This window comes from Anolis sagrei, chromosome 1, assembly GCF_037176765.1.
Source record: "Anolis sagrei isolate rAnoSag1 chromosome 1, rAnoSag1.mat, whole genome shotgun sequence".
NCBI lineage: Eukaryota > Metazoa > Chordata > Lepidosauria > Squamata > Dactyloidae > Anolis > Anolis sagrei.
Window position 1 is genome coordinate 31,370,253 of NC_090021.1, and position 23,921 is coordinate 31,394,173.

A 23,921-nucleotide genomic window follows, 5' to 3' on the forward strand; every position below is an offset into this window, starting at 1 on the left:
TTTCCATTGTGTTAACCCACAGAATGCAATAGTTGCTGATTCTGGATTTGCTCAGTCACCAGGTTAAAAACAAAAAAGGGAATTTTTGAGAGATGGCGACATTTCCTGAGATTCATCTTGGATGTCACAAAGGAAAAACTCATTCTGTTGAGAGATGAATTTCTTCAGGTGGATATTAAGAATCTGTTCAGAAAGGCAAAGGTGATAAATCACGAATTTCGCTCTTCACTCCAATAGCACCCTCCTCCTTCAACTAAGCACAGTTAGTGGCTTTCAGCATGACCCTGAAATGGTTTTTGACAATCTTTTGTTAGGGATAGATTGTTGGCAAGAGTGTCTGTGATATCTACTGGATTACACATGTAAGGCATTGGCCAAGGCTGTGCTTTCTCAATTCCTATGAATGTTCTTATTGGCATTTAGTGGCGGTGGCGGCAGGTAGCTACACACAAATATTAGAAATGTACATATCCTGTGATTTTATATAATATAACTAAAGCTGCTTCCAAAATATCATGTCATTAATTCTGAGAATTTTTTAAACTGATCTTTAGATGAGTGAGAATTATCACATTGTGGCAGGTGCTCCAGTAATATGAAAAGTATCTCAATCTACACAGTTTTGAAGAGTTTGCATTATTTTTGTTGTTAGATTAAAGTTTGAAAGAGTCATGGAGTTGAAATAAAGTTGCTTTAGTGATCTATCTTGGTAGTTGGTTGTCTCTGACATGTAACTGTGTTCTGGAATAAATTCAGTCAGTCAGTCAGTCAGTAGCCTTTATTTCAGTCAGTAAACCTTTGGCTGGAGTAAATCCTTTTCAAATGGAAACCACACCATGATCCTTCATTGGGACTGTGGCATAGTTTCCATGTCTCTATAGCTACATTTCCGGATGTTTCCACCCACAAAACAGCACCCTGCAACAAAGCAATTTCCCGATTGTCAGAGTGAAGGGATGAGTGGTGATACAGCCAAGTATTTTCCATTAGTTGGACATGTTGCAATGAACGCTAGTAAGGACCTCCAGGGAACCCTAGGAGGTCCCTGCAAATAACGTTCTTGAAGGACACCCAAGTAAATAAAAACAATTGGATTGCTGGTCTCTTATCTCCAATAACTTAGAAGTGGTAGTGAATGTATGTTTGTGTGTGTCTGATATACAAGAGTTATTTTGGAGAGATTTTTGGATGTTGTGTGTTTAGAACAGAATTCCAACATACATAGTACCCAAAAAGTGTGTTGTAATGTGTTCTATGGGTTTTTCTTCATCTTTTTTTGGAAGACGAAATTTTAGCTGCTGTGTGTATAGAACAGAATCCAACATACACAATGGTCTAAAAGGTATTTGTAATGCATTCAATTGGTTTACCTTAATATAACCTACCAATACTATAATATGCCTCAATTAATAAAATAAAACATTTAAAAATGAAGGAATTGTAATGGAAAATCTAGACAAAATGGTATAAAACTCCTGTGCAATTAGCTCATATAACCAGAACCTTCCCAAAACAATGTTGGCACAACTGCAGGAAAACCAGAACATACATTCACATGTGGTAGGATTGTGAACAAATACAAAAGTTCCATAAAATAATTAAGAAGGAAATGGAGGAACTATTCGGGATAAAAATAGATTGGAACAAGGCACAAATTTTCCTCCAGAAAATTAAAGTCAAAGAATGGGAGAGATTAATAAATTACATGTTAGATGCAATTAAAGCCTCAGTCGCTTTAGGCTGGAAGGACCAAACGAAATGGGACACAAAACGTGGTATAAATATTTAGTGGACTTGCTCCTTCAAGACTACATTTGCGAAAGGAAAAGTTACTACAGGATGGGCCAAATCAGAATGTCATGGAAGGCAAAATGGAAAGGCTTAATTTACAGAATAAAGGGGAAAGATAAATATAAGGAATTAAACAAGATTATCCTCATGATCAAAGAATCGTAATAAGTACAGCAAAAATTGTAAACTGTTCCTGGGGAGGGGAGGGAGAAAGAAAGAGGAGAAATGATGTAAACATGTTTTGAATGTTTGTATAATTTTGTGTAGCACTATTCACAATAATTTTGAAAATAAATAAACTATGAAGGAAAAAATACTGTAATATGCCTGTAATGAATGTTATAATAATGAAAATGTGTGTGTGTACATGTGTTAGTTTCTGCATAGCTTCAAGACTATACCCTTTTTATTTGAGTCTAATGCTCACCTTTTTTGGCTAAATAACCTTGCCAAAATTAGGTAGCTCATTAGATTGGCATCATATGGTCATCTTACTGCAGAGCTTGACCAAAAGGGAAGCTGCTTCAAGAGAACCTGGAGCTAATATTTGAGGAATGTCATCTCTAATATAATGACCATGGCTAAATGCTATGCAATCCTGGGATGTGTAGTTTGGTGAGGCATCAGCATTCTTTGGCAGGGAATGCTCAAGACCTTGCAAAACTACAATCCCTATGATTCCATATCATAGATTCAGGGCAGTTAAAGTGGATTCATTTTACAGCAGAGATGCACCCCAGGGTTTTCTTTTCCATTGCTGGAAGCTTTGATGCCCTAAAGAAGGAATTCTAACCAGGCAGAACTATAATGTGCACCTTTTTTGGCCAAATTACAGGGAGTGTACTTTTTGCTTCTATGCATCACATTTGTCAACACAGACTTTTTTTGGTTTCATGATTTTGAAAATTGAGGAGTGCTTGCGATTTGAGTCAATATGGATAATACCTTTACATCTGAAAGTCGGAATTGATAATAAAGGGGTCCTATGGTATGGATCTCAGTTTTTATTATATATTTAAAATGCATTGATTTCTTTTAGTTCATTAATATCTATGTATACTCTTTAGTAGTATCTTCATTTCTTAAGTGAGAAGAGATCCTGAGTCTTCCCTAAGCATGTATTTTTCCAGGCTGTTTGCACAACCCATGCACTATTTCCCTTTGTCCTTAAATCCTTCAAGTAACGGGTGGAGGGAGAAAAAAAATCTTAGCACCAGAGTACCTGGGTAGTAAAGGTAAAGGCTTCCCCTGTCATGAAATCTAGTTGTGTCTGACTCTGGGGGGTTGGTGCTCATCTCCTTTTCTAAGCTGAAAAGCTGGTGTTGTCTATAGATGCCTCCAAGGTCATGTGGCCAGCATGAAGTGCCATTATCTTCTCGCATAAGTAGTACCTATTGCATTATTTCAAACTGCTAGTTTGGCAGAAGCTGGGCCTAACAGTTGGATTTGAACCACTGTCAGCAAGTTCAGCAGCTCAGTGGTTTAACCTGCTGGGTAGAGAGAAAGAATAATCAGTGAGAAAGAATAGACCTGGAGGCCAGAGAAAGAAAACAAGAAAAAGAGACAAGGGTAGAATCAAATGAAGAGAGCACTGGGAGAAGAGGGACTAAGGAAAAAATACTTCTAAAGATTAAACTTCCATTGCTCTATTATTATATATTATTTCTTGCAGAACATGAAGAGGAACTTCATCGAGAATTTGAACTGGAAACTGATTCACTGTTTGGGGGACTTAAAAAGGTAAGATCTATGTGTACTACTGCCATATCATGTCTAATTTGAATACGCGTGGGAATTCAGTTTGAATTGTCATTTAGTGGACAATAATTGGATATGATGACTAGTGTATTAAATTATTTTCTGGATAAAGAGAGAACATTTTGGCACAAATTGTGATCAGTCGTCAGTCCGCTCTTTGCCAAATGGCTTGTCAGCTTGGTATTAGGTGGCTTGCCAATAAACATAGCTTGTGGATCTTGGAGGAGAAATGTATCTATCGCTGTGTTAGATTTTGCAAATCTGATCTTCATGGTTCTATGTAGAGGTCAGATTTCCTTGTAAAACCCATCTTTCAGGCATTGCTTTAATGACCACTCGCTACTGCCAATTTAATATGGCGATCAAAGAATTAAAACATTTCCAATATTTGTTTGTAGCTTTTGGTGCTACAAATGCTGAAAATAGAATCATTTGAAAATAGAATCTTCATGTTAGCATTCTTGCCCAACATGTCACCCAGTGACTGAGTAGATGCAGTGGCTCGTCCCAAATATTGTAGCTTTATTGAACCAGTTAGACCTCTATAAGTGTGAATGTACTCCTCAGCAACTGATTCAATGGACTACCCATTTAATCTAATCCTTTTTGTTGACTTGTTTCTATTTATTCCTGCAAACAACAGTTTATGATGTACTACAGAGTACATTTAGCATACTCTCATAATTACTTGGTTATTCTAGAGACTTTTTTAATCAAGGAGTTTAGGCAATGACAGAGACTGAAAAGCTGTTCAGCATATAGTCCTGATTACTAGCCTTCTCACTGATAGGTAGAATAATTAATCTCAACTAGAGACCTCCTTATGACTACCATCAAAGTATTTTAGAACAGGGTTGTTGTAGGTTTTTTGGACCGTATGGCCATGTTCTAGAAGCATTCTCTCCTGCCGTTTCACCTGCATCTGTGGCAAGCATCCTCAGAGGTTGTGAAGTTTGTTGGAAACTAGGTCAGTGAGGTTTATATATCTGTGGAAGGTCCAGGGTGGGAGAAAGAACTCTTATTTGTTGGAGCTAGGTGTGAATGTTTTAATTGACCACCTTGATTAGCATTTGATGGCCTGACAGTTTTTAAGTGTGGCTTGTTACTGCCTGGGAAATTCCTTTGTTGAGAGGTAATTAGGTGTTCCTGATTGTTTTTTGTCTGGAGTTCTCCTGTGTTTGAGTTTTGTTTTTTTATTTACTGTTATAATTTTAGAGGGTTTTTTTTAGTACTGATAGATTTTGTTCATTTTCATGGTTTCTTCCTTTCTGTTGAAATTTATTTATTTATTTATTTATTTGCACAATTTTTACCCCGCCCTTCTCACCCCCGAGGGGGGACTCAGGGTGGCTAACACAGGCAGCAATCTGATGCCACTATATCAGTAACACAATATAAAATCACAATACATAGCAGATTAAAAACAGTAACATTAATTAAAATCACATAATCACATAGTCACAAATCACATAGTCACAAAGTCACATAGCTGTTTCCAATTGCCGTAACAGTCCCATGGTCCGGGTTCTGTATTTAAAGTGCTGCTGTGCCCACTAGCCAAAGGCCTGGCTCCAAAACCTCGATTTTAGTTTTTCCCTAAAAGAAAGGAGGGAGGACACCGATCTGATCTCACTGGGGCACTCCCCAGTGAGATCAGATCGGCGTCCTCCCTCCTTTCTTTTAGGGAAAAACTAAAATCGAGGTTTTGGTTTCCGTTTGTAGAATTCACTAATTCCACAAACAGGGGGCCACCACTGAGAATGCCCTGTCCCTCGTCCCCATCAGACATGTTTGCGACCCGGTGGGACCGAGAGCAGGGCCTCCCCAGTAGATCTTAAATTACGAAGTGGAACGTAGAGGGAGATACATTCGGACAAGTAAGCTGGGCCGGAGCCATAAATTGTCAACATACTTGTGGATTTCAGTCACTTCTCTGTGTAGTCTGACATGGTAGTTGTTAGAGTGGTCCAGCATTTCTGTGTTCTCAAATAATATGCTGTGTCCAGGTTGGTTCATCAGGTGCTCTGTTATGGCTGACTTCTCTATGGCCTTTCATGTACCTTGATTTGTGTTCAGGCAATGCTGCGTTTAGTAGCAGAGTTCTTTCTCCCACCCTGGACCTTCCACAGATATATAAACCAAATTTTCCTAGTTTCCAACAAACCTCACAACCTCTGAGGATGCTTGCCACAGATGCAGGCGAAATGTCAAGAGAGAATGCATCTGGAACATAGCCATACAGTTCGAAAAACCTACAACAACCCAATGATTCCAGCCATGAAAGCCTTCGACAATACATCTTTTAGAACAATTCAGTCTTTATGCCAGTGGCAATCAATTGTTTCTATGCCAGTGTGTTGATAAACCCATTTTGGGTTTTAGTACAGATTTTAAGAGGTTTTCCAGTGTGTTGAAGTTATGTTGACTCAGAACCTTGGATAAGTCTTTTTAAAAAAATAGACTAAATCCCAGAGGAGATTGACATGGAAATTGCCAGCAGCTTCTACTGTGTGTTCACGTCTCTGTGTTTGTAGCTTTGCAAGTTCACCCTCTCTCATCCTGAGGTACAGTTTGGAGACATACATGGAAAAGTGTAGCAAAACTCCTCCTTCCAGAAGGAATTGAAGACTTGGATGTTTTGACAAGCCTTTGAGAATGCCTAGTCCCAATGGTCTACAATTAATGCCACAACACAGCACTTTTGCACCATTCCCCGGTTTATTAGCGAAAATTTGCACTAAAGTATTCCCTGTGCCTGTTTGCAGTTGGCTATGTCTTACGACAGTTCTCATCATAGATTATTGGGCACTGTTTTGAGTTGAAACTTTGTTTTATATGTTATTGGTTTTATCTTGTATTGTATTGTGTGTTTATTATACATTGTTTTAGGCACATTGTGCCATATGTAAGCCACCTCGAGTCCCTTTGGGAGAAGAAGGCAGGATACAAAAATAAAGTTGTTGTTGTTGTTATTATTAAAAGCCACTATAGAGTAGGTTATAATTTTGTTGGCTCCATAGTCAGAGACCAGGATGTTTTGTGTGTGGGACAGGGCACCAGAATACAGCATACAAGGGGCAGGATAGTAGGATATTTTAACTAATGCAGATATTAGTTAAAATATCTGCATTATCATAGCAATATTTAAAGTGAAAGTGAAAGTTGAAAGTGCAATGACCCAGGACTGTTTACAGACAACAGCTATGTCTTTGTGTGATATGTGTTTGTATTTTATGTGATGTATTTAATAATGTTCAATGTTTTATCAGGGGAAAGTTAATGTTGATGTTTTATACTGTTTTTTTTATTAATGGTATTGAATTGTTGCCAACACTGTGAACTGCTCTGAGTCCCGTTCGGGGTTGAGACAGGCGGTATACAAATACCTCAAATAAATAAATATTGAACTGAGTAGACCAACAGCCTTATTTTCTGTGTTTCTGTATAATATTAATTAAAGGACCATTACAAGTTGTGCATTTTTTCTTCAAGTTTTGAAAAAGTTGAGCCATTGGATTGATGGTTTAGCCTTCGATTTGATTTGTTATAAGTTAGGCAAAAGGAATGAATTCTTTTGACACATTCTTGAAATCTGCGCTACCCTTCTTCACAGTGTGAATGCCTTCAAAAAGGGACAGTGAAGTCTGTCGCCTTTCTGTTCTAATTGGGAAATTCCCTTTTGATCACCAGCATTGTGCAAAGGGATTAGTTTTTCTTGGCAGCCTTCCTGGGAATGTCTTCTGAAATGCGGACTGTGATGAAAGCATTCTTAAGCAAAAGAAAAAGCAGTAACTTATACTTATTTCTCTCCAGTCTTTCTGCCAGTACAATCAAATGTGGTTTACAATTTTTAAAAACAATCATTTATATACAAACAGTCAATAATACATTTTTAAAAAATCCAATGATGGCTGTTCCCAACTGAACCAGTTTGCTATTTCTCCTTTTCTCCCTTGGGGTTATTAATAGCAGTGTAATCATTACTGTTGTGGGATCATTGCACACAGCAACAGACATATCAATTTGAAGTCTCAGAGGAGCCCCCCTGGAAACTAAAAAGAGGTCTATAGGAGATCTATATTGAGGATATTTGCCAGAGGTATTTTCTGTGCTACTCAAGGATGTATTGATTGATAAAGAAATAAATAGGCTACATGTAGATGGAGTTATTTCAAACTTTCACACTGATGTCAAATGCATATGTAATTTTTAAAATTCCCAGAAGTACCGTACATAAATACTAAGCCACTTTTGAATGAAATGAAAATTAAAAGATGGCAATTTTCTCTTCACAGAGTGTGTCCTTTCAAAAAATTGGATGGCATTTAAACAATGGGTGCAATTCTTTCTTGTTTTGTGCAACTGGTTTAACAAGTGTACTCACACACATCTAGCATGCCTCTAGCCCAGGCATGGGCAAACATCATCTCTCCAGGTATTTTGGACTTCAACTCCCACATTTCCTAACAGCCTACCGGAGAGCTGGAGAGCTGATGTTTGCCCATACCTGCTCTAACCAAAACAAATTGGAGTTAAGGGTTAGATCAGCTGCTAGAAATTATGATCACTTGTTGACAGATTAGTTGACCCTTCTGGTATGAGTGTTGTGCTTCAAATTGTAAATACATTTGTGTTACAGTCCTGCTGTTTTCCTTTTTAGTTTGTGACTTAAAAGGAAGTATTATGCCAACAGAATCTTTCTATTTTTCTGTAAATTTCAAACCAGTTTTATGGTTGGTTTAATGTATGTTTAGGATCCAGTGGACTTTGAATGGAGTTTCTGGATGGAGTGGGGCAAAGGATATATACTATATCTTCTCCTTGGCCACATGGTGGTATCACAAGTGTTGAGCATTTACATGGAAAAGGTAAGCAATTTTAAGCACATTTGTTTCTCTCTATAAATATGTATCCCTGTATAAGCTAAGAAAGCTCTTGCAAAGTATTTAAATATGTAGTACATACCTATTATGTTTGTATCTTCCTATCCCTTAAGTACCTCAAACTGATCTTCAAGCCTAATAGATGGTGAAGCACAGTTTGAAGAGATGCCAATTTCACATGTTACTCATAATAAGGGAGTTTCTTTCATTAAAAGGTAGTAGAAGTATGAAAGTAGTATCATAATGGTGTAGTGGTTTGTTGGTTGGTCTGAGACCAGGGCTTGGTGGAAATCAGTAGGGTGACCTTGGGCATATCACACTCTCTAGGCCTGAGGAAGGCATTGGTAAACCTCCTTTGAATAAATCTTGTCAAGAAAGCTATATAATAGGATCGCCATAAGCTGGAGTCACCTTAAGGCACATGACAACAACATTGCTTTGTTACTAGCTATAATCCAAATAAAGTTTTATTATTATTTTATTATGAGGACAGATGGGCAAACATGGCAGTGAAGTCAAATCACATGCCATTATTTATAAGATATTACAAGAGGAAAAAAATAATAATGAGGTGTTGAACTATTTCTTATATATGCATATAGACCTGCTCTGAGCGCCTCCCATGTAAGTCTAACATCCTGTCCATTGGGCCTAAGAGAGATATGTAAGTTCTTTATTTATTACTCGGAAAGGATGAAAAGAGAGGCTGTGAGCAATTCGTGTTTCTTTCACTTAAGTATTTGTCAAGAAAATATTACATTTGTAAGGTATTTATTTATTTATTTATTTATTTACAGTATTTATATTCTGCATTCACTCCGTAGGGGACTCAGGGCAGATTTCAATGCACATAAACATGGCAAACATTCATTAGACATACAACACATATAGACAGACACAGAGGCAATTTAACATTCTAGTTTTCCGGCTTCATGAGGGTATGCTCGATGCCAACCACAGGGGGAGTTGCCGCTTCACCATTCACTTGTGACACCGAGTCTTTGGTGGAGTAATTCCTCATTCTTACGTACGCTGCTGGAAAGTTTTATGGTGTTGTACATTAGTTAAATTAGCTTCCCTGCATAAAGTGGTACCTAAATTTCCTACTTGACAGATGAAACTGTCTTTCGGGCTGCATAGGCCAACAGCAAGCTAGACTATTAATGGTCGGGAGCTCACTCCAACCCGGGCTGGCTTTAAACTCACGACCTCTCACTCAGTAGTGATTTAATGCAGCTGGCTACTAACTAGCTGCACCGCAGCCTGGTCTCCACAATTTCTTCTTGTGTGGTGGCTATGTGTCATCTGTTATTTTTCGGCAGAGGCAGGTTAGTGATATAACTGAATTCCACTCTATTTCCATGTTCTTAGCTCTGTGAGTTTTATGTCTAATATCACTACTATTCGTACCCAGATATAGACTTTTAATGGCTGTTACCCCAGATAAGTACGTGTAGAATTTTCATCCTAGTATAGTGGATCAATCTAGGCCAGATAGCATATTTTATATAGTTTGTTGACAGTTTTCAAGTTAACTATATCACTTTAGCAGTTCTGTGTTTTCTCAAATAAGTACTTTGGGGGAGAAAGGAGCTAGGGTTTATGAAAGCTGTAATTTTAATTGAGCAGTTAAGTTACTTTGTTGACTCTGAAGCTGATATTGGTGAATTGACTGATTATAAAAGAGGAGTGATTTTAATCAACTTTACATAATGGTTCCTATTGAATTACTTAATTAAGCAACCAGTGCAGCCTGCATGAGAAAGTTCTTAAAATATTTCTTCTTCTATGTCTAAAATAAAACAAACCTTTAAAATCCAGTGTTTTCTTCATGACAGTGTAAAAGGCACAGTCACCAATATTTTTGCAGTTTCAGCTGAGAGGTTTTATAAAGTTATCCAGATGAATGCTCTCAGTTGGAATGGAGAAATGGCTGCCAGCAGTTATGGTTCATAGGATCTGTATTGGAAGCACAGGGGAAAACAAGGCAGCCCCTGCCTGCAGTATTCTTGTCTGTCCACAGCATCACATCACATTTTTATGATGACCTTTGATGTGACACACTATTTGGAAGATGTTCTGGGCATTGCTTTTGGTGCTTGTTGTGGTGTATGAATTGAGTGCTGGATGTGGACCCAGATGGACCTTGAATTCCAAGCCATTTCAACCTAAAATGGGATTAATTTGAGTGGAATGCAAATTTCATAATGGGTTAATGTGATCAATGATCCATGAATGTGCTACTAAATCTTTCTGACCATTTCACTTGCCATATACTAAAACTTGTTTGTGATGGTTGGGGCGGCTACATATGAAGACTCCTTCAGGAGAAGATCAGACATGTTTCTAGTTCAACATCTTGTAGAAAAACAACTGGGAATAAAAAAAATCTGTATATTTGGAATAATGCCCAACATTAAATAGCATCCTAAGTGTCACATTTTAAGCATGCAAATTCTGAAATTCATCTTTGCCCCTTCACTATACCAAGAATAAGTTGAAAAGCTATCTCAGTTCATGCCTTTTAGGGCCCTTCCAAACAGGCCCTATATCCCAGGATCTGATCCCAGGTTTTCTGCTTTAAACCAGATTATATGAGTCCACTCTGCCAGATAATCTGGAATAAACAGAAAGCCTGGGATATAGGGCCTGTCTGGAAGGGCTCTTAGTTCCACATTCTTTGATTTTTTGAAAAATGCCAGTGATCAATTGCTCCATATGGTCCTTTCTTGCATGATGGATGTGTCATCACCCAAAGATTCTGCCCCACAAGTATCTTCCTCTTTATTTTTCATTTATTTATTATCTTTATTTATATCCCGCATTTCTCCCCATGGGGACTCAAGATGGCGAACATCTATCCACACTAAACAGTTTAAAAAGAGTAATACAAAAGTTAAAAAAAATTAAACAATAATAGTACGGTAAAAACAGAATTAAAATAAAGCAAATACATTAAAATGGCCTTTAAAGCTCATATCCACTCCGCAATCCCACCCACCCTCCCCAAACCCTCCCCAAACCCTCCCCTTCCCTAAAAGCCTGTTGGTAGAGGAAGGTCTTTACCTGCTTGCGGAAGGCCAGCAGGTATGGGGCCCATTCAGGTTTCTCTTGGGAGGGAGTTCCACAGCCTGGGAGCAGCCACCAAAAAGGTCCTCTCCTGTGTTCCCACCAAGCGTGCTTGAATGGGAGGCAGACTTTACCACTTCCTTTCAACCTATCTTTCCCATGCTATTTATATGGTAGCCATGAGTTTATGGATTCATAGTGCTTTTACGCCACCTGTTTCTGGTGTATTGTGTTCATCTCCAGTTCCATGTGCCATTTCTTGAGCCTTTGATGAATTGGCATTAATTTGAGTTTTTTCTCACTTCCTTAAATAACCTTAAATAACCTGCTCTGTTTGCTAATTTGAGAAAATTATATTTGGGTTCATGTTGTGATCTGTGATGTCCTGGTACCAAGGTAAATGAGTGTTACAGTGTCTAATGTGAAACCCATATTGGATAAGAGAATGCACTGAAGTGGCTCTGGATTGGGAGAAATGGGTTTACATCACTGCTATCTTGAAGCTTATCAGGCGATCAACTCCCCTTTCTTCCAGTTTAATCTACTTCCCATAGTAAATTATCCCTTGAAAAGTATACTTTAAACAGATGTTGGATGAACATCTTTCAAAACTACTTTAATTGTGTATTCCTGCAAGTTCTTCAGAACAGGCCCCCGTGGCCCCTTTTGTTCTATGATGCGTGTTTGGACTGAATGGAGAATTGTAAAATAATGTTTAAGATGTTGTTTCTTCTCTTGTTTCAGTACAAACCTTGGGTTCTGATGGCATATGGTGTAGCAACTAGTTGGTTTCTGCTGGGCACCAATGGTTTATTGGTGATTTTCCTACATGTAGCTGTCTCATATTTAGTTGCGCAGTTTAAGAATTCACTTCTGACATGGATGAGCTCGTTGCTGCTTTTGTCAACTTTGCACTTCCCTGCTCTGGAAGAAATAAAGGTAATAAGTTTTTGAAATTGGTATTTTATTTGATGAAATACATTATTTTGCTGAAAAGTTTTTGTTAATGAAATACTTTTTTCCATTTTGGTTTTGATGATATGCAATTTTGAGGGATAATTTTTGTCCAACTTGCCCCTCTCCCAAAGTCCCAAGTATAAAGACCCAGCACCATGTATTATTTTCATAAGCAGCTGATTATGTGCATGTGTGGATATACACCTAGACAAGAATATCCAAAATGTTTAATGAAACAGGCTGCAAAATACAAATGCAAGGAGCTCTCTGTGTGATGTATTATTCCAGCTTTGTCTTTTTCTAATCAGTTTAAAATTGAACAACAAAACATCAGCCCATAAAGTAGCAGCCAGTAAAACAGAGGAGTTAGTCAAAACAATCCAATCTGATATTGAATTGGCATGTAACGTGTCGGAGGAACAAGTGTCAAGTCCAGGAAAAAAGTTCTCTGCTGTCTTTTGAAAATACCACGGATAAATCCCTTGATGCTGACCTTTTCAAATCAGAAAGGGGAAACAACTCTAAGCCAGAGAGTGGAGAAAGTATAATTCACAATATGGCAAGTTTAACACATGGACTTAAAGAATCAAAACTCAAAATTATTTGCTATATATTTCTATAAATGAAAACCAGTACTTGAATTGCATACTCCACCACACTCAGAGGCATCATATTCCACTGTCAAATAGCTCTAACTGTGAGGAAGTTCATAGCATTCAGATCGAATTTCTGTTTCTGCAGTTTGCATCCAGTACACTATTCTATTTTAGTCCTGAAACCAAGTAGTGTCTTCTTAGTTCAATGTTGGGGTCTCCAAAATCTGGCAACAATAAAACGTTTCTGAATGTCACCTAGTAGCTGTTTTAGACATTTACATGAATCTGTTGTGAAGTGTTTAGAGTAGACTCTGCAGAAGATGCTTCAGGTATCTATATAAATACAAATGTAATGTTCGTTTGTGGGATTAACATAACCCAAAAAACTACTGGACGAATTGACACCAAATTTGGACACAATATACCTATCAGGCCACCAAATGACCATCACTCATAAAAACACTGAAAAACACAGCAGAAGAGACTTAAAAAACCAAAAAATAAAAAATACATTACAATGCATGTGCAAAACCACCTATATGCACATATACACAAATATATATACACAAAATGCATATACACAGACTGGGCCACAGCAACATGTGGCAGGGGACTGCTAGTACTTCATAAAAAGGAAAATCATCCTATTTAGCAAGACTTGCAAATGTTGATTTGTTATCATGAAATGTTTTGAATTTTATGCCTATCTTATATACCTATATACTCCAGGGTCACGTAAACATTTTTTGAGCTAAAAGGGGTCCCAAGTGGAAAAGTTTAAGAAGCCCTGCTCTATTCTATATCCTAATCACTGGAGCATCAGATTCAGCTACCACAACATTCCCTTAAATAGTGAAACTTGTCTATCATGTCCCCTTTTAATCTTAATCTCTTAATCTTCTCTTCTCCAGACTAAATTTACTCAACTTCCTAAGCCACTCCCCTTATGTTTCAGGGCCCCTTACATACCATTTTGGCCACTCTAGAAATATTCTATCTTGTTAATAACCTTCTTGAATTGTAGTACCCAGAACTGAACATTATTCCAAAGCAAAATAGGGTGGTACTATTATGTCCCTTGATATAGGAGTTATACTCCTGTTGATGCAGCCAAGAATTGCATTGGCTTTTTAAGCTGCCGCATCACACTGTGACTTGTGTTCAGCTTGTTATCTACTAAAACGCCTTAGATCCTTTTCATGTGTAAAACCAGGTGTCACTCATATGCCTGTGCATTTCATTTCTTTGCCATGAAGGTAATACTTTACATTTCTTCTTGCTGAAATTCATTTTGTTAATTTTGACTCAGTTCTCCAATCTGTTAAGGATATTTTGAATACCTGTGGTATTAGCTACCCATCCTTATTTGTTGTCATCTGCAATTTGATGAGCATGTCCTATATTCCAAGTCATTTATAAAAATGTTGTACTTGGGCTAGGACTGAAAAAAAACATGTGCAGTTATAATGGGAAATATGTAAAACATACAGTACTTATAAATATATAGTGCTCATAAATATATATAGAAACCGACAAACAAATTAATCTGACTAAATCTACTCAGACAGCAGGAAACATCTCAAGAAACATCTCAATTTTCAGACCAACTGAAAGGCTGATTACTCTTACAAATAATAAAATTTCATGTACAAAAGGACCCTTAATATACTTCCAAAACCATAACATCATCACATTATCTTTACACAGATTCACATGAATTAGGACAGTGGTTCTCAACCTGGGGGTCCCACAGAAATCCCAGCCAGTTTACCAGCTGTTAGGATTTCTGGGAGTTGAAGGCCAAAACATCTGGAGACCCATAGATTGAGAACTAGGAATTCCTTCAACATGGTCATGGAGTATAGAAGTAGTGCTAACAGATCTGCTATATACTTCTGCAACATGTGACTGTACTCCATAAATCATGAGTTATACAAAAAATAAAAAGAGGTATCAACTCTTGACCAAATCTTGACACAGAAAAATCCAACTTGACATGGAAGGCAATGAACAGGGGTCTTTTAAAAAGATACCTGTCAAAAGGAATGAACGTCAAAAGGAACCGAAGGAGCAAACCAGAGTGGTAAAGAGACTAGAATTTAAGACACAAATTGCAATAGTATCCCTTTGTTGGGATGATTATTCCAACAGTATACATGAAGGGAGCTGCAGCAGCAAGAAGAAAAAGAAAATGGCTGGTGGAGGAGAGCCAGCATCATCTCATGGTTTGAATATTGGACTGCAACTCTAGAGAGCAGGGTTTGAATAGTCTTTTGGTCATGGAAACCCACTGGATGACCTTGGGCAAGTCACACTCTTTCAGCCACAGAGAAAGGCAACTTCCCTCCCTTGTCAAGAAAACCCAGTGATAGATCCACCTTAGGTTCACCAAAAGTTTAAATTAACATGAAAGCACTTAACAACAATATAGAAGAAGGTTGCCAGCTCTAAACCACTTAGTTCGCAAATACTCAAATTCTAGGGTGGAGTTTAGGTATGGAGTGAATGAATATAGGAGGGAGTGTCTTGGACATTCCATTTATTTTTAATGTTTCTCCTGAGAGACTCCTTGCTTTTGTCCTCAAGTGATCTTTTATGTCAGCATTTATCAAGCTCAATAGAACTGATGTTACATCTCTACCAGGAGAAGAGCTTCCCAACATTCACAGTACAGATGGGACATATTACACCCATACTAAAGTCACTCCACTGGCTGCCAATTACTTTCTGGGCAAAGTACAAGGTGATTGTTTTGACCTTTAAAGCCCTACATGGTTTGGGTCCAGGTTACCTAAAGGATCTCCTTCCATACAATCCGCCCCATACACTTTGGTCTTCTGGGGGGCATCTGCTTCAACCAGCCAGAACCCGACTGGCAACCACCACCAAGAGGACTTTTTCATTTACTGCCACAAGGCTTTGGAACGACCTGCCAGTAGAGCTCCAACAGCTAAATCAGCTCTCAAAATTTATGACACAAGTGAAGACCTGCATCTTCCTGCAGGCATACTCAGACAGTCTTTAAACATAAACAAGAATTTTAATGCATGTCCTTTGTTTAATCTCTGTTTTGTCTGTTTTAATATGTATTTCATAGAGATACGTTGTGATATGTAACTTTTATAGAGGTACCTTTTAGTGTGTGTATTTGTAGCGTTTTTGCTGTTTGTTTTAATTGGTTTGTAACCCATCTCGAGCCATAAGGAGAGGTAAATAAGAAATAATAATAATAATAATAATAATAATAATAAGAAGAAGGATCATAAACCTGCAAAGGTTGTGGAAAATGAACATGCGAATATACTGTGGGACTTTCAAATCCAGGCTGACTAAGTTTTGGAACACAATACACCAGACATCACAGTTGTGGAAAAGAAAAAAGTCTGGATTATTGATGTTGCCATATTGGATGACAGCCACATTGAGGACAAACAACAGGAAAAACTCAGCCACTATCAAGGCCTCAAAATTGAACTGCAAAGGCTCTGGCATAAACCATTAGAGGTGGTCCCAGTAGTCATTGGCACACTGGGTGCTGTCCCAAAAGATCTCAGCCAGCATTTGGAAACAATAAACATTGACAAAATCATGATCTGTCAACTGGAAAAGGCCACCTTACTTGGATCTGCGCGCATCATTCAGAAATACATCACACAGTCTTAGACGCTTGGGAAGTGTTCGACTTGTGATTTTTTTTATACAAAATCCAGCATATAGATCTCAGTTTTGTGTCAGTAAAATAATAATAATATCTTGATCCCTTCTCCTTAATTTTTCAGCCTAATATTGGATTTGACTTAAAACTTTTTGTCAAGCCACACAGGTTTGATTGGATCCTCGTGCTTTTTAAATTTGATATTTTTTTAAGTAACATTAAATTAACCTTTTCAAAGTTACCTTGAAAAGGTAACTTGCAACTCACAATGTCAATACTTCTATATTGTCAAAAGGATCCCCTTTAACTTATGCACAACATTTTAAGTTGGGTGGAGGGACATCTGCTGGGAGAAGGGAGTTAGAAAAACAACTTCCTCCAGATTGCCTTTGATATCAGGCAAAGTTAAAACTTTCTCCAAGTCCCTTTGACTCTAAATTGTGTCCATGAAATTACAGGTACTCTAGAGGTATTTATGTGATTTCCAAGTACATTAGTGTTTCATTGTCATTATCCCTTCCACGTTTAAAACTCTTAAAATGGAGGAAGGTCTCAGGTCTTGCATTTTCAAATAAGTGTCCTAATTGCTGGGAAGAAGAAGGTTTGGGCCAAAATGACATAATTATAATTCTGTGATTATTGTCTCTTTTCTTTTCTGCTGGATATTTTCTCAGAGGATATAGAAAATCCACAGCAGTACATGGAGCCAAATGTCAGAATAATTCAAATCTGTAGCAGGGTGCTCTTAACCCAAGGCTGCCAATAAGCTTTGTTCTTCAAGGTTTAAAATAAATCCTCCTGCCTTTGGAGCTGATTTTGATATTGAGTCCTCTCTTCACCATAGACTAGTTTTCAGTGCTGTTGTGGAATATATGTTGGTTTCTGTAAAATTCTAAACATATAATATCTGAATAGATAGATCTTCAATAGTTGGTTCAGTATACAGTTGTTACATTTTTTTTTCTCGGGTGAGGAAAACAAAACAACACTGTGGAAGCTACATATCTCATGGGTAATTCAAAATAATTTTTTTGGGGAGGGGGGTCTGATGCTGTACCCTTTTCTTTAGGTAAAGGTTTTCCCCTGACATTAAGTCCAGTCGTGTCTAACTCTGGGGGGTGGTGCTCATCTCCGTTTCTAAGCCGAAGAGCTGGTGTTGTCCATAGACATCTCCAAGGTCATGCGGCCAGCATAACTGCATGGAGAACCGTTACCTTCCCACTGGAGTGGTACCTATTTAACTACTCACATTTGCATGTTTTCGAACTGCTAGGTTGGCAGAAGCTGGGACTAACAGTGGGAGCTCACCCTGCTCCCCAGATTTGAACTGGCAACCTTTTGGTCAGCAAGTTCAGCAGCTCAGCAGTTTAACCCACTGTGCCACTGGGACTCCTTTCCCTTACAATAAAGTATTTTAACTAAATGGTATCATCTGATGACATACAAGATGGGCTATCTTAGACTGTTTCTCACATTATTACAAGATAGGACAAACCCAGGCTGGTGTGTTTTTTATTTTGTGCAGGTGAATGGCACATTGTGTTGTGCCTAATATTTTGTGTCCCTTAGCAAACATTATATAAGCAGCTTACTTATTAGATAGTGTGCTGTGGCATTAAACTCTTGTGCCCTGTCTCTATATATTCATGCATGAGATAACCACAATATTTGCAATATGGTTTTGCAGAGAAGCTGGTATGCCAGTGAAAATGACTACTTCTTGCTTCTGTTTGCTCTGACTGTCCGCTGCCTCTATTATACAAGCTTCAGCCTTGAGTACTGCTGGAGCAAACCTACCAAGATGACTGAGCCCTCGTTCCTTTGGATGCTGGCATACGTGTTCTATTATCCTGTGTTTCACAATGGGCCTATCATCACGTTCGATGAATTTTATAAACAGGTGACTATGCTACTTGAATGTTGTTTGCAACCTAGTTCTTTATACACTCCTGTATGGCTTATGGTTCAGTATTGCTTATGGTCTTCTTGGATCCTTATTTGGGGAAAAGTCTGAGTATAAATTCAGCCAATTAATCACTTGATCAATGTTGGTTCTGAATCCCTCCTTTTACAAACTTAGCCACATCAAGTTTTTGCCATATCCCTTTTTGCCATATCAATATGAAGCCATGTAAATACTTTAACCACGCTGTTCTTAAGTTTGAAACCCTGGATAGCATATTTTTCATGCTTCATAAGAGATACCTGCCTATACGTTTCACAGAAATTGATTTTATGACATCCTTGATATACTGTCAGTGGAATAATGAAATATCAGGGATAGACCATAGGCATGGGCAACCCATGGTTTTAAATGGTTCTAAAGTACTTACAAAACTAGGGGGTGCTGGTGCTTTGCTTCTAAAGTGTTGCTAAAGCTGGTGCCTTGCTTCTAAGGTGCTTCTAAAGTTCTCGTGGTGAAAATTTCAGAATTCTAACAAAACTTTCAAAATGCCATTATTGTTTCAGTATTGGCAATTTTTATGACAGAACCAATTAGGAACTGCCATTTATAACAAAACTTTCACCACCAGAACTTTAGAAACACTTTAGAAGCAAAGCACCAGCTCCCCCTAGTTTTGTAAGTACTTTGGAACCATTTAGAACCATGGATTGCCCATGCCTAATAGACAGATGTTCTTCTGTGGTCTCATGGACTCTTAAGGTTTTTTTTGTGTGATTCTTGACCCTTCTAGATGCATTGGGCCATCCTTCCCCTATCTCTTCCCCATCTATATTGCTACCCCTAGATGCCACCTGGAGTTTCAAGTCACCTTTAAAATAGCACTGAGGCCATGGGGGTTTCTGCCATAGGAGACTAGACTGCCTCCCTCCCTGCTCTCCCTTTCTATTTAAACGATCATTTGGTGACTAAATAGCTATACAGAAAGGTCTTTAATACTAGTGTGTGTGCTGCAATTTTTGTTGTTCTTGTTATGGTTTTAAACTTACATTATTTGAAGTATTGGCATTTTAATGTGGTAGCTTATTTAATTGCTACTTTTTAACCATTATTTTTTAAATTCTACTTGGGACAAAATTTGGGATTAATTAATGAATAACAAATAAATATGTTGACAGGCCATGCTGCACTGTTTGGATTACTGTAATGTGCTCTACTTGGGGCTGCCTTTGAAGAGTGTTTGGAAACTCCAGCTGGTACGAAAAAGTGCAGCCAGATTGTTAACTGGGATTGACTATAGGGATCATATAACTCCATGTTTGCAACAGCTCCATGGCTGTTAGTTCTATTTCTAGACAGAATTCTAGACAGAATTGTCAGCCTTTAGGAAAAGCTTGAAAACTTGTCTGTTCTGCCTTGCTTTTGATGAATGAGCAACAAATCCCCATATCGTGCCTGTTCCCACCATAAACTTGTCCTGTTGATGCATTTTATCTCATCTCCTAATGGGAAATAAACTCCATAGCTTGTCCCATCCATATCTCTCACCAGATAAACTACTCACCTAATCTCCCCTATCTCACCCAATTTCCCCTGTTTTTATCCTGCATATGGTCCAGCCCACTTTGTTTAACCCTTGTTTTTTCTTTTATCATACCCATACCCTGTGCTTTATCCCATTGTGTGATTTTTATTTCTTTTATTGTTTGTATTTTATTTCAGTTATTATTTGCTGTATGTATTTTATTTTGTTTATTGTATTTGTTGGGCTTGGCCCTATGTTAGCCGCCCCAAGTCCCTGAGGGAGAGAGGGCAGAATATAAAACAAAGTAAATAGAAAATAAATAAAGTACTGGTTTTGACTTCCAAAGCCCTATATGGCTTAGGTCCAGGCTATTTGTTAGATCATATTTTCATCTATGACCCAGCCCAAGTTCAGATACCATCAGAGACCATTTGCTCAGTCCCATTTTACTATCACAAACACAGTTGGTGGGGACACAGGAGAGCACCTTCTTGGTGGCTACCCTTGGGCTCTGGAGCTCTTTTCACCAACCACACCACCCCCTTTTTTATTCTGTAATTTTTAAAATACAGTAGACTTTCAGACTGGTTTTACATTGCCAAATAATGTAGTTCAAACTGAATTATACAGTCAGTGTTGAACAACATAATACAGTTTGAACTGCATCGAACAGGGTTATGTGGTTCTACACTGACCATTTAATGCAGCCCAAATTGCGTTATGGGGCAATGTAGAATGTAAAACTGGTCTTTGTTAACTGGAACTCTCAAGCAACTGGCAAAACACATCAAAGAAATAATGTTTTAAATAAAATAAGCTGTTTCTATAATACAGTCGAATGGTTACATTAAGTCTGTCTTTCTTTGCTGTAATTTATTTTAATTACTGTATTTCAATATGAATATCAAGTCAGTACAGAGTTTATGGTGTGGTATAGCATGAGGTATACAATTATTTAGGCCTATTTTTCATGGCAACTCAAATAACCAGAAACTATATTTATCCAACATTTGTCAATCTGCATGGGTTCTGGTTAACTGAGAATCTCCTGTAATGCATTGTTTTCCGTGCATTTCCTTGTGGTTGAGTTCCCAACACTGTACTGCTTACATTGAAAAGCATAAAACAAAACCCGGCATTGTTTCATTTAATGCAAGGCCTTAGATTTGTTGTTTACTACTCAGAGATTAACTCTCTAAGAGGATTTTCTTGGCTGTAGGCTTTAAAACTTGTTCAAATCCGTTTTAAGAAAGCTGTTCTAACACCCACTGATCCAGAATCATGTAACATTTTCTCAATGAGATTTAAAAACTACATTTGAACTCAGAATATTTATCTGTGCACTTTTCTGAGTACAGTATATTGCATTTTGATGCAGTATACTCAGAAAAGTGCACAAACAAATCTTCTGAGGTTTGAGGTGTTTGTGATGGGAAACAACCGACCTACTAGTCCTGGTTGGATGTTCGCTAAGAAATAAAACTAACACACAAGTATTACCCGCTAATTAGTAATAGGTAGGCAGTATTCATTCAAATTAAGTGTATCTCCATTGCTGCATTAATATTCCTCCACCTACAAACGCAATAGCAAATAATTCCCAACAATTAATGATTTACTTTGTGTGTTACACTTAAATTATTTAAACGTATTTATTTATTTACTATATTTATATCCTGCTCTTTCTCATCCCAAGGGGGATTCAGCGTGGCTTATTGTATAAGGTATCTGTATCTGTATAAGGAATCTGTATAAGGACCAAGTAGCAACAGTAAGAACTGACCATGGAACAACAGACTGGTTCAAGATTGGGAAAGGCATATGGCATGGTTGTATGCTCTCACCCAGCCTATTCAGTTTGTATGCAGAACACATTATGTGATGTGCGGGGCTTGATGAATGGAAGGCTGGGGTTAAAATTGCCAGAAGAAACATTAACAACCTTAAATATGCAGATGATACCACTTTGGTGGCCAAAAGTGAAGAGGAGCTGAGGAGCCTTCTAATCAAGATAAAAGAAGAAAGTGCGAAAGCTGGGTTAAGGTCAAACATAAAAAAACCAAGATTCTGGCAACCGGACTGACTGATAACTGGCAAATAGAGGGAGAAAATGTGGAGGCCGTGAGAGACTTTGTATTTCTAGGTGCAAAGATTAGTGCAGATGCAGACTGCAGCCAGGAAATCAGAAGATGCTTACTTCTTGGAAGGAGAGCAATGATCAATCTTGATAGAAAAGTGAAGAGTAGAGATATCACACTGGCCACAAAGATCCACATAGTAAAAACAATGGTATTCCCCATAGTAACCTATGGTTGTGAGAGCTGGACCATAGGGAAGGCTGCGCGAAGGAAGATAGATGCTTTTGAATTGTGGTGTTGGAGGAAAGTTCTGAGAGGGTCTTGGACCGTCAGAAGATCCAACCAGTCCATCCTCCAGGAAATAAAGCCCGACTGCTCACTGGAGGGAAGGATAGTAGAGGCAAAGATGAAGTACTCTGGCCACATCGTGAGAAGACAGGAAACCTTAGAGAAGACAATTATGCTGGGGAAAATGGAAGGAAAAAGGAAGAGGGGCTGATCAAGGGCAAGATGGATGGATGATATCCTTGAAGTGACTGGCTTGACCTTGAAGGATCTGGGGGTGGTGATAGCCGACAGGGAGCTCTGGCGTGGGCTGGTCCATGAGGTCACGAAGAGTCGGAAGTGACTGACTGAAAAACAACAATTAACTTTGTTGCCTTCTTAATAATCAGTGTCCTCACATAATTATATTATTTACATATACCTGTGAAGTTTTTTTTAAAGATCAGCTCTCTTCTTGCATGTTGTTTGAATTGCTGAATTAGCCTACTGTGATGTCTAGGGTCTCACACATGTATGTTAGAAGAGGCTTGTTGCAGGTATATTAAAATATGGAACTAAGAATGATGTTACAGTTGTGGTGATGGTTAAAAAAACCCTGATAATGAAAACAGCTTTTCCAGAAATTTTTATATATGGCCATAGGTTTTTCCAAGGAGGGTTGTGCTAATCATAAATCAGTCTTTAAAAAGAGACATAATGACATTTAGAATAATAGTACCAATCTCTCTTTCAGTTCCCCAGCAAAGACTTTCAGGCACTTAACTATATTCATTTCCTAGTGGAAGCAACATTTCCTGAACCTCAATTTATCTTTTTTCCCCAGTCAACAGGAGCCAATGTACTTGTGTGATGCCCACCCACATACACAGCTTGAATTTGAGATAGATATATCCACCCTCACAATCCAGGAAAGATTTGGGACCACCATCTGCTCCCATGAGTCCTGGTAATCAAGCAATCTGAACCTTCTGGATAAAAAACTGTCATCTTTATCAGCAGAATTTATATTTCAGAGTGTTATCACAGACACTATGCTTCAAAATAAAATAAAAAATAAAGAAGTTCAAGGGGAAAAAAATCCCATCTCTTCCTCTCCATCCTTAGAGCCACTGGCATCCAAAAATGTTGAAAGGTCTTCAAAAAAGCATTGAAAGAGGGGAGGCAACACTTGGAGGAAAATATTACTTCAAATTATACAGATCTTTGGTCTGTTTTGGGCAGTTTCCAGGTTTTGTCATGCATTGGCTCAGATTTTTTAGGGAGGAGTCTACCAGGGCCTACAGATAGCCCTTTTGAGGCTAAACAGTGTCAGCCCTGGTTGGTACTTCAGTGGGAGACTCCAAACAAATGCTAGGTACTGTAGTCTATATTTCAGAGGAAGGAGTTGGGAAAACCTCCTTTGAATATTCGGCATCTAAGAA

The 23,921-nt window shown here is 38.1% G+C and overlaps 1 protein-coding gene across 1 annotated transcript in view; it reads left to right on the forward strand.

Moving 5' to 3' along the window:
- The window catches only part of HHAT (hedgehog acyltransferase), a 230,799-nt gene that overhangs the window by 17,416 nt on the left and 189,462 nt on the right, over positions 1-23,921 (forward strand). Inside the window, exons 3-6 of the mRNA XM_060754333.2 lie at positions 3,464-3,531; positions 8,304-8,417; positions 12,246-12,440; positions 18,397-18,609. Of these exons, the coding sequence (XP_060610316.2) occupies positions 3,464-3,531; positions 8,304-8,417; positions 12,246-12,440; positions 18,397-18,609 (590 nt within the window). The remainder of the gene's footprint in view (positions 1-3,463; positions 3,532-8,303; positions 8,418-12,245; positions 12,441-18,396; positions 18,610-23,921) is intronic.